The sequence below is a fragment of the Orycteropus afer genome, unplaced genomic scaffold (assembly GCF_000298275.1).
Source record: "Orycteropus afer afer isolate SDZICR_OR568_19922 unplaced genomic scaffold, OryAfe1.0 scaffold00175, whole genome shotgun sequence".
Classification (NCBI taxonomy): domain Eukaryota; kingdom Metazoa; phylum Chordata; class Mammalia; order Tubulidentata; family Orycteropodidae; genus Orycteropus; species Orycteropus afer.
Genome location: NW_006921762.1, coordinates 3,325,117 through 3,336,763, shown reverse-complemented (window position 1 = coordinate 3,336,763; position 11,647 = coordinate 3,325,117). Strand labels below are relative to the sequence as shown.

Sequence of the window (11,647 nt, the reverse complement as noted above, 5' to 3'; positions counted from 1 at the left end):
AGTATCACTACGGAAGTAGGATTGCCCAACCTTCCTTCCAAGGAGTGCTGGTGGGTTTGAACTGCCAGCCTTCTGGTGAGCAGTCAAGTGCCTTAGGCACTATGCTAGATAGGACTATTAAAAATCTGACCACTAGAGTAAATGAATGTTACTGATCTGTAAGTGAAAAGTACAGAATTACCACAATAATGTCCTAATATACTGAAATAAAGGATGGGGACAGTATATAACAGAATTGTACCTACTTAAAGAAAAGTCAATAAAGATGGAGACAAGATGGTATCCTGGTAACACACTCCACCCAGTCCTCTACAAGAGATCCAGAAAAACTGAGTGAAACAGATACAGATAACTATCCTAGACCTTTGAGTATCAAATTAAAGAATAAAGAATTAGATTAAGTGCTGAATGGAAAGGGAAATGAAGTGAAGACAGTGATAGGGGAAAACAGAAGCAAGCAGGGCCCAATGAAGAGTGGCCACTTTGAGACACAGAAGGGCATCATACAAAGGTAAGCATGTGAGATTTCCAGTGGCACAGGTGACTGCCGCATGAGGAGGAAGCCAGTGAGGGGGGAAGAAACAACTCACCATAGTGAACACTATTTTTTTGGGTTGAGGGCCCATGTGAAGAGGAAGGCTTGTGGGGTGGCAGTTGGAGACAAAGGACTCTAAGCAGCCTGTGACTTGACTGAGTTTGGAAGGTGCATAAAGGACATGTAGGCAAAATCCTCCTCCAACCCCCAACCTCATGGGGTGGAAACAGTATCCCCATCAGAAGCCAAAGGCTTATTTCTAGGGCAAGTGTTACATAGCACTCCGCTCTGCTGACAGATGCACTGTTCACCAGCAAGCATCTTGCCAAAGGCACTCCACTTTCTCACTCCATGGACTGGCAAACCCACAGCTCTGTTTCTTGCCTCTTGGTTCTGCTGTCGCCATCCTCTCAGCTGGTCATCTCTGCTGTATTTCTGCCAGGGAGGTCCAGCACAGACGTCTCAGGTCCATGGATGGGCTCCACTCCACACATCTCTCTTGATGGCAGTGAACTCTCCCCTTCTGCCTCTAGCAGGGTTCATTTTAAGCCGAGCAGAATGACAAAACTAACCAATGGCCACATAAGGGTTTCATACATCTTATTCACATGATCCCATCCTGACAAGGGTGCCATCTACCCTATTTTCATTACTCAGCTACCCAATCCTATTGGTAGGCCATAAGCACCTTACATTTGCATAGTCCCATACAGTCATCTGGGAGGAGTCACAGAGACTATGGCTGAGAGAGCCATACCAAGGAATTCACTCCACCACAGTAGAAGCTGGATAACTGGCTGTGTGAAGAACACTGGGCCCATGCCAGTGAATTGAGATGGGAGAGGTACTTTCTCAGCTTTACCAAACACACCTTCCTGGTGAGTAGGAGTGAGCCCTCTTCCCTTCCCCACAAACCCAGTGACCAGGGATGCCCCTTTGGCTACCCATCACCCACCTGGTTCCTTGGTTGCCTCCTCAGCAGCCCAGTTACCTGTTGTAACATGCTCCAAGCAGGCAGAGCCAGTGCCTGTGGGTCTGCATGCTTGCACCTGTCCCATTAACAGGTTTTCCTCCCAATGAATGCAAGATGGATACTACTGTCCTAGGGACTCACGAGCACCAGGCTCCTGCCACATCTGTGGGTGTGTGTTCCTGAGGATCACACCACCCCACTGCCAGCTGACCATAAGTGCACCTGTCCTTCCCCTTTTTTTCTTTTTACAATTTTTCTTCCTTTTTGTTTTTCCTTCTTCTTTTATTTTTGCCAGTATTTCCTCTCATCCATTCCCCTTTTATTTCTTCTTCTTCTTCTTTTTTTTCCCCTGCTCCAGGGGAGAAAACAAAAAACAACAAAAAAAAAAAGGAGCTCTGGTGGCATTGTACCTAAGGCATTTGACTGCTAACCAGAAAGATGGTGGTTCAAACCCACCAGCCACTCCTCAGAAGGAAGACTGGGCAATCTACTTCCATAGAGATAATGCCTTGCAAACCCATTACTTCCCTACTAGTCAATGGCAGTGAGTTCGATTTTGGTTTTGAGACAGCCATACCTACTTCACCAACCACCCCAACCAACAGGCAAGATCTACACACGCTTCTGCACCACTGGATCAATAACATATAGTGGACAATACCTATTCATACCTGCAGCTCCACTGCATGACCAATAGAAACCTTCATCCACATTCCCACCAGATATTCCACCCACCCAGAGATAGGTGGGAAGTGCCCAAGTGCTGTCAAACTAGCAACCAAAGAAGCACACCTGCCCACCTTCCTGAATATACTGAAACAAAGCAAATAAAAAAAATCAGGGTGAAACAAGCCAACCATAATCAACAAAAACACCAATTCTAAACTATCTTGGAAACAATGAATTCAAATATATACACACACACACATACATATATAAAGGGTCATTATATGAAACAATTGACATGATGGCAGTGGATTTGGTTATTTATATGTGTATGTATATATAAGTGTATATATGTATGTGTAAGTATATATATGTGTGTGTAGGTATGTATATGTGTGTGTGTGTGTATCTACATATCTATATATCTATGTTGTTGTTGTTATGTGCCGTTGAGTCGGACCAGACTCATAGCGACCCCTCCTTGGGTTTCCAAGGTAGTATCACTATGGAAGTAGATTGCCCCATCTTCCTTCTAAGGAGTGGCTGGTGGGTTTGAACCACCAGCCTTCTGGTTAGCAGTCAAGTGCCTTAGGCACTACGCTACCAGAGCTCCCTATCTATCTATCTATCCATCTATCTATATAAATAAAATCTTCCAAGTGTTCCAGGAAATCATACACACACACTCACAAAATCAAAATCAAGGAAGAACACATGATCCCCTAGAAGAATTCAGGAAAACAATACAAGAGAAAAATGACAAAATAAATAAGCAATTAGAAATCATACAAAAACAGCAGTTAGAAATTTAGAACATTAACACTATAATTATGCAGCTAGATAACACATTGGAAGGATAAAACAGTAGAACTGAAGTGAATGAAGAACAGATTAACCAAAGAGAAGAAAAGTCCCTTCATACCACAGTTTGTATAAGGAAATATCAGAAAAAAATCATGAATGCCTACGAATTAAGTGGGTTGGTACCAAGAGAAATAATCTAGGTGTGACTGGAATGACCGAACAGGAGGAGGCAATAAAAAAAAAAAAAAAACACCCAGAGAGAAAATTGCCAAAAATTTGATAGCAGAAAACTTCCCTACTACCATGAAAAATACCCATCTAATAAGCTTAATGAATGCCACACAGAATAGACTTCAAAAGAAACTCACTGAAACATGTCACAGGGAGACATGCACAGGGAGACAGCTCAGGGGGCAGAAGAGTATGGAGGGATGGACACTGGGAAGAGATAACGAGGGGGAGGAAGTAGAAAGGGGGGAGCTGTTGCATTGTAAACTGTAGTCAATGACATGAGAAAAAGTATATGTGAACTGCTGTATGGAAAGTGAATTTGCTCTATAATTCTTCACCCAAATCACAATTAAAAAAAAAAAAAAATCAGTCGAACTGCTCTGCATCAACAAAAGTATCTCTGAAAAGGAAATAGGAAAACAAGAGTTAACAAAAAGATAAAATATTTAGGAAGAGCTATCTTTCCAGAGAGAGCTCTGGTGGTGCAGTGCCTGCTAACCAGAAGGCTGGCAGTTCAAACCCACCAGCCACTCCCCAGAAGGAAGGCTGGGCAATCTACTTCTGCAGTGATACCACCTCAGAAACCCAAGGAGGGGTCGCTTTGAGTTGGATCCAACTTGACGCCAGTGAGTTTGGTTTTTTTGGCTTATCTTACCAGAAACACAAAAGCCCTATATAAAGAAAAATATAACACACTACTAGAAGAAACTAAAGGAGACCTACAAAAATGGAAAAAAAAACATGTTATGCTCATGGCCAGGAAAACTGAACATTGTAAAAATGTCAGTATTACCCAAAGTAATCTATAGATACAATGTAATCCTGACCCACATTCCATCAATATACTTTAAGGACATGGAAAAAGTAATCACTAATTTTATATGGAAAGGAAAGAGATCTCAGATAAGCACTACTGACGAAGAACAAAACTAGGAGGTCTCACAGTTCTCCATCTCAAACAACTATACAGCCATGGTAGTCAAACAGCCTAGTATTGGTATGACAACAGACACAAAGACCAGTGTACAGAATTAAGAACCCAAAAATAGATCCATCCACCTATGGTCAGCTGATTTTGACAAAGGGCCAGAATCCATTAAATGAGGAAAAGAAAGTCATTTAACAAATGATACTGGCAAAACTGGACGTCCATTTGCAGAAAAATGAAAACAAGATCCATACCTCACACCATATAAAAAAAGTAACTCAAGATGTATCAAACACCTTAATGTAAAGCCCAAAACTATAAAGTTATCAAAGAAAACATAGGGTATATTTGAGGGACTTTAATTTATGGTATAAATAGACTACCAAAGATAACTAAAAATGTACAAACACCAGAAGATAACTGGGACCTTCTGAAAATTAAACTCTTACACGTTTCAAAAGACTTCTGCAAAAGAGTAAAAAGAAAACCTAAAGACTAGGAAAAAATATTTGGCAATGATACATCTGACAAGGGACTTATCTCCAAAATTTATAGAAAACTTCAACACATCAAAAGGACAAACAATCCAATTTAAAAAATGGGCAGGGACAGAGACACTTCACCAATGATGATATTCAGGCAGTCAACAAACAGAGAAGAAATGTTCACAATCACCAGCTATTATAGAGATGAGAGTCAAAGCAAAAATGAGGTATCTCAACCAGCCATAGCAAAGTTCAACAAGACAAAAAACAACAAATGCTGGCCAGAGTATGGAGAGAATGGAACTCTCATACACTGCTGGTATGAGAGTTGGTAAAACTGTAAAACCACTGTGGAAAAAGGTTTAGTGCTTCCTTAAAAAGTTGGAAATAGAAATACCCTATGATATAGCAATCACATTAGTCGGTACATACTATAAAGAAATGAGAGCCAAGACACCAATAGATATATGCACCCATGTTCATCACAGCTCCACAGACAACAGCGAAGAGACAGAAACCCCCTGCAGGTACATCTAAGTCTCGATCAGCAGAAGAATGGATAAACAAAAAAATATACAATGGAATACTATCCAATGTTAAAGAATAATGAAGAATCCACAAAATACCTCAAGACATAAATGAACGTGGAAGACATTATGCTGAGTAAAATAAGTCATTTAAAAAGGACAAATACTGTATGAGTCCACTATTATAAAAAATCAAGGAAAAGTTTATACACAGAAATATTCTTTGATGGCTATCAGGAATAAGAAAGGAGGAGATGGAAAATTATTAAATTACAGACATGTATTAATTTGGGTGAAGGGAAGGCAGTATACCAAAAATGAGTAACCAGTACAATAACACTAAAGAAAAGACATAAAGAGGTATATAAGATGTACAGGCAACAAAGGTAAATAGCTTTATATACACGATACTGCATTATCTGTAATAAAAAGCATTAATCAGTGCTAGGATAATATCCACACCTACAAGGAAGACCAGTTAATACGACTATTATTCAAATTTACACACCAACCACTAAAGTCAAAGAAGAAGAAATCAAAGATTTTACCAACTTCTACGGTCTGAAATTGACCAAACATGCAATTGCTGCTGTTGTTATGTGCTGTCGAGTCAGCCCCGACTCATAGCGACCCCTCCTTGGGTTTCCGAGGCAGTATCACTATGGAAGTAGATTGCCCAACCTTCTTTCCAAGGAGTGGCTGGTGGGTTTGAACTGCTAGCCTTCTGGTTAGCAGTCAAGTGCCTTAGGCACTATGCTACCAGAGCTCCCAACATGCAGTTAAGATGTATTAATTATTACTGGTGATTGGAATGCAAAAGTGAGAAACAAAGAAGAATCATCAGTAGTTAGAAAATATGGCCTTGGTGACAGAAATTACACCAAAGATCACATAATACAATTTTGCATGGCCAAAGAATTATTCACTGGAAAACCTTTTGCAACAACAAAAACAGTGCCTATACATGTGGTCCGTGCCAGATGGAATACACAGGAATCAAACTGACTACATCTATGGAAAGAGGCAGTAGAGCAGTTCAGTATCTTTAGCCAAAACAAGCCCAGGAGCTGAGTGTGGCAGTCAAATGCCTTAGGTACTACGCCACCAGAGTGCCTTCAACTACTTTAGGAGGTGAGGTGGTATATAATCAAGAACCAACGGTACCGAAGAAAGAAGTCAAAGCTGCACTGAAGGAATTGGTGAAAAACAAGGCTTCGGGAATTGACAGACTATTCATTGAGATGTTTCAACAAATGATAACAGCCCTGGAGGTTGACTCGTCTATTCTAGGTGACCTGGAAGGCAACTACTTGGCCAACTGACTGGAAGAAATCTTTATTTGTACCCATTCCAAACAAAGGTGATACAACAGAATGTGGAAATTACTGACAGTATCACTAATTATCACACGCAAGTGAACTTTGGTGAAGATAATTAAAAACAGTTCCAGCAGTATATTGAAAGGGAACCTCCAGAAATGCAAGCTAGCTTTAGAAGATATGGAACAATGGCAAAAAAAACCAACAAGATGTTTTTTTTTGTGTTTCGTTGACAGCATTAGACTGTATGAATCATAACAATTTATGGGTAACATTGCAAACAATGGGAATTCCAGAACACTTAATTGTGCTCATGAGGAACATGAGGAGGGTATTGTTGGAATAGAGCAAGGGGATACTACATGGTTCAAAATCAGGAAGGGTGTGCAGCAGGTTGTGTCCTTTCACTATACTTATTCAATCTGTATGCTGAGCAAATAATCCAAGAAGCTGGATTATATGAAGAAAAATGTAGCATCAGCATTGGTAGAAGGTTCATTAACAACCTGTGATATGCAGACAACACAGCCTTGTTTGTGAAGACGACTTGAAGCACTTTCTGACAAACACTAAAGACTACAGTCTGTAGTATGGATCGCACCTCAACATAAAGAAAATGAAAATCCTCATTGCTGGACCAATAAGTAATATCATGATAAATGAAGGGAAGATTGAAGTTGTCAAACATTTCATTTTACTTAGGTCCACAATGAACACCAATGGAAACAGCGGTCAAGAAATCAGAGGTCGTATTGCATTGGGCAAATCTTCTGCAAAATACCTCTTTAAAGTGCTGAAGAGCAAAGATGTCACTTTGATGACTAAGGTGCGCCTAATCCAAGCCATGATATTTTCAGTCACCTTATACGGATGTGAAAACTGGACAATGAAACAAAAATTAAAAAAAAAAAACTAAAAAACTCACTGCTGTCCAGTTGGATCTGACTCATAACAACCCCTCCTTGGATTTCTAAGGCAGTATAACTACGAAAGTAGATTGCCCAACCTTCCTTCCGAGGAGTGGCTGGTGGGTTTGAACTGCCAGCCTTCTGGTTAGCAGTCAAATGCCTTAGGCAATATGCCACCAGAGCTCTCAGACGATGAATAAAGAAGACCAAAGGAGAGTTGATGCTTTTGAATATTGGTGGTAGTGAAGAATACTGAAAATACATTGACTGTGAGAAGAATAAATCTGTCCTGGAAGAAGTACAGCCACAATGTTCCCTGGAACCAAGAATGGCCAGATTTCCTCTCATCTACTTTGGTCATGTTGTCAGAAGAGACCATTCCCTAGAGAAGGATATCAAACTTGGTAAAATGGAGGGTCAAAGAAACAGGGGAAGACCCTCAACACAATGGACTGACACAGTGGCTGCCACAATGGACTCAAGTATAGCAATGATTTTGAGGATAGTGCACAACCAGGCAGTGTTTTCTTCTGCTGTACGCAGAGTTCTATGAGTCTGAGCTGACTTCATAACACCTAACAATAACGACAACGTAAGAATGTCCATTTATATAACAGAGCTAATAGGACAAAGTTATGATAACTTCTTAGTCACAACCAAACACCTTAAGGGAATGAGTCACTGGGTCTATGGGTCAGGACCATGATCTCAGGGGACCAAGCTCAACTGAAAAAACATACTACACAAATTACAAAACACTGCAAAACGTGGATGAATTTGGAAGACATTATGCTGAAGAAATAAGTTAATCACAGAAGGACAAATATTATGTTAGTTTATTAATGCAAAAAGTCAAGGAAAGGTTTATGTATGGAAAGAAACTTTTTTTGTTGGCTACCAGGGGTGTGAGGAGAAGGAGAAAACACTGCAAAAATAAAATAAATATTAAAAAACAAAACATACTACACAAAAATACTGATCTACATCCTACTTTGGTACATAATGACTGGGGTCTGAAAACTATGCAAGTGTCCATCTAAGATGCAAAAACTGGTCTCTCTGCATCAAGAGCAAAAAAGAATGAAGAAAATCAAAGATGCATTGGAAGGAACTTCTGCCTTCATGACCTTGAGACTAGAAGAACTAGATGATGCCCACCTACCACTGTCAACCACTCAGAAAGGAATCAAAATAGGAGATCATGGATAGAGCGGGAGAAAAATGTGAAATAAAATTCAAAATCATAAAAAAGAGCAGGCATGCTGGCCTGATTTTAAAAAAAAAAGCAAACACCAAACTCATGGCCAACTAGTTGGTTCTAACTCATAGTGACCCCTCCTTGGATTTCCGAAGTGGTATTTCTACGGAAGTAGATTGTCCAACCTTCCTTCTAAGAAGTGGCTGGTGGGTTTGAACCACCAGCCTTCTGATTAGCAGTCAGATGCCTTAGGCACTAAACCAGGCCTGAAAGGGACTGGTGAAACCCCTGAGACTATGGTCTCTAGTCACCCTTCAGGCCTGGAATTGAACTCACTTCTGTGGCTTAAGTTCTAGCCAAACAACAGACAGGACTGTGAAGTGAACAACTATAGCAGTTAGGAACACTCCTTAGAACAACTAATCATGGGCGATCAGAAGAGTAGCATGTACTAAGGAGCAAGTTCAGAGGGCAGGAAAGCATAGGAAAAAAGGATACAGAGAAAAGGCAAGCACATGGAAGAAGTGGGAAGGGAGCTGTTACATTGTGGGGATTGCAATCAATGTCATGAAATAAAATTTTTATGAACTGTTCAATGGAAAACTAATTTGCTTTGTATACTTCCCCCAAATGACACACATACACAAAAAGAAAGACAATATATAAAAAGTGGGTGACTAGCACAATATCACTAAAGAAAAGCACTATGGAGGTGCACAAGAGTTACAGACAAGAAAAACCAAACCAAGCTCACTGCCATTGAATTGGTTCCAATTCATAGCGACCCCTCCTTGGGTTTCTGAGGCAGTATCTCTACGGAAGTAGATTGCTATTAAATACTCTATACTACACTGTAAGGAGCTCTGGTGGTGCAGCTGGAAAGGCATTTGGCTGCTAACCAAAGGGCTGGTAGTTCAAACCCACCAGCTGCTTCACAGGAACAAGATGAGGCAATGTACTTCTGTAAAGATTTACAGCCTTGGAAATCCAACAGGGGTCACTATGAGTCAGAATCAACTCAATCGCAGTAAGTTTGGTTTTGGGTTTTATACTCCATTACCTGTAATAACAAAGGAGTTCTGGTGATGCAGTGGATAAGGCATTTGTCTGCTAATTAGAAGGTCAGCAGTTCAAACCCACCAGCTGCTCTATGGAAGATGGGGTAAGTTACTTCCGTAAAGATTTACAGCCTCAGAAACCCAATGGGGGTTGCTATGTCTCGGAATTGACTCGGTGGCAATGAGTTTATCAATAATGACAAATATCAATCTACAAGTAGATACAGAAGTAGACAGGCAAGATGATCAGTTATGGAGACACGAATAAGACTATAACTATGACCATATACGTAGTTGGCAGACAACAGTTCTACATATGTATCTGTACATGATGTAAAAATGTCTACACACACACACACACACACATATAGTAGAGCTAACAGAGGAGCTCTGGTAGCATAGTGCCTAAGGCACTTGACTGCTAACCAGAAGGCTGGCAGTTCAAACCCACTAGGCCCTCCTCGGAAGGAAGGTTGGGCAATCTACTTCTGCAGTGATATTGCCTCGGAAACCCAAGGAGGGGTCACTATGAGTCGAGGCCGACTCGACGGCACATAACAACAACACAACAGAGCTAACGGGGCAAAGTTATGAAAGCTTCTTAGCCATAACCAAACACCTTAAGGAGGGAGTAGCTGTGCCTTCAGGCTCAGGATTACAGTCTCAGGAGACAACTGGCATAATACAACCCCACAAAAACACTGTTCTATATATCCTACTTTGATGAGTATTAACTGGGGTCTTAAAAGCTTGAGAGTGACAATTCAAGGTGCAACCTGTGGTCTCTTCTTGATCAGACCAAAGAAGAATGAAGAAAATCAAAGATGCATGGAAGAAGTTAGTCCAAGGGAGAAGTGAACCATGTGAACCTCGGCTTCCAAGGCTCTGATACCAGAAAAACTAGATGGTACCCAGCAACCACTGACAACTACTCTGAAAGGGTTAAGAGATCCTGGATAGAGTAGTAAAAAAATGTGGAACAAAACTCAAAATAATAATACCAGGCTTACTGGTCTGATAGAAACGGATAGAACCCTCAAGACTATTGCTCTTCAAGCCACCCTTCAAGCCAGGAACTGAACTCACTCCCAGGGCTCATCTTTCAGCCAAACAACAGTCAGACCTATAAGGTGAACAGCAACACCAGGGCGGTATGCACTCCTTAGACCAATCAACCTTAAGAGATCAAAATGGCAGCATTTGCCCAGGGATAAAGCTCAGAAGGCAGGAAGGGAAATGACAGAAAGATCAAGGGAAATGGTAAACACAGAGAAGAAGTGGGAAGAGAGCTGTTACACTGTGGGGATTACAATCAATGTCCAGAAACAAAATGTGATGAACTGTTGAATGGAAAGCCAGTCTGCTCTGTGAACTGTCAACCAAATCACAATAAAATTTTTTATGAAGAAAAGGGTAGGTTACTCAATTTTAATTCAACAGGCTTCTCTTAGGAGGAATACACAAAGAGAAAAATTAGAAAGTATTAAGTCATTCACCTTACCTGAGCACCGACCAGCTGCAGCAATGCTGAGTTCACAGGGAGGAGCTCAATGTCTGTATTGATAGTGGTCTGGTCAAATGGGCAAGCCTTGCGGTGGAGTTTATTCAGGCACATCTTGCAGACAGTATGGCCACAGCCCAAACTGATGGGCTTTCGAATTGTTTCGTCGAAAGTCTGAGTGCAAATTGGGCAGGAGAGGAAATCCGTCCATTGTGGAGCTTGTACAGGCATTGCTTCTGGAGTTACAATTTACTAACACACACAAAAAAAATCTAAAGCAAAGATTCCACTGGAATCAAAATCTTTGAAAAAAGTTTGTCGTTTGTTTGTTTGTTTACTATTAAATATCTTCCATAGATATAGTCAGCACATAGTGTGAAATATAACCTGGAAAATAAAAAAGGAAAAATTGAAAATGTCTTCCTTTTCAATTCAACTGTTGAAAGCAACCACAAACTCAGTCTTACCTTACAGTCTTCCATTCCAATCATCCATATAAAATGTTAATTAATCA

The 11,647-nt window shown here is 40.6% G+C and overlaps 1 protein-coding gene across 1 annotated transcript in view; it reads right to left on the bottom strand.

Annotated features, from left to right (window-relative positions):
- Positions 1–11,364, bottom strand: part of RC3H1 (ring finger and CCCH-type domains 1) — a 106,133-nt gene extending 94,769 nt beyond the window's left edge. Inside the window, exon 1 of the mRNA XM_007947099.2 lies at positions 11,134–11,364. Within this exon, the coding sequence (XP_007945290.1) occupies positions 11,134–11,364 (231 nt within the window). The remainder of the gene's footprint in view (positions 1–11,133) is intronic.
- Between the last annotated feature and the right edge of the window lie 283 nt (positions 11,365–11,647).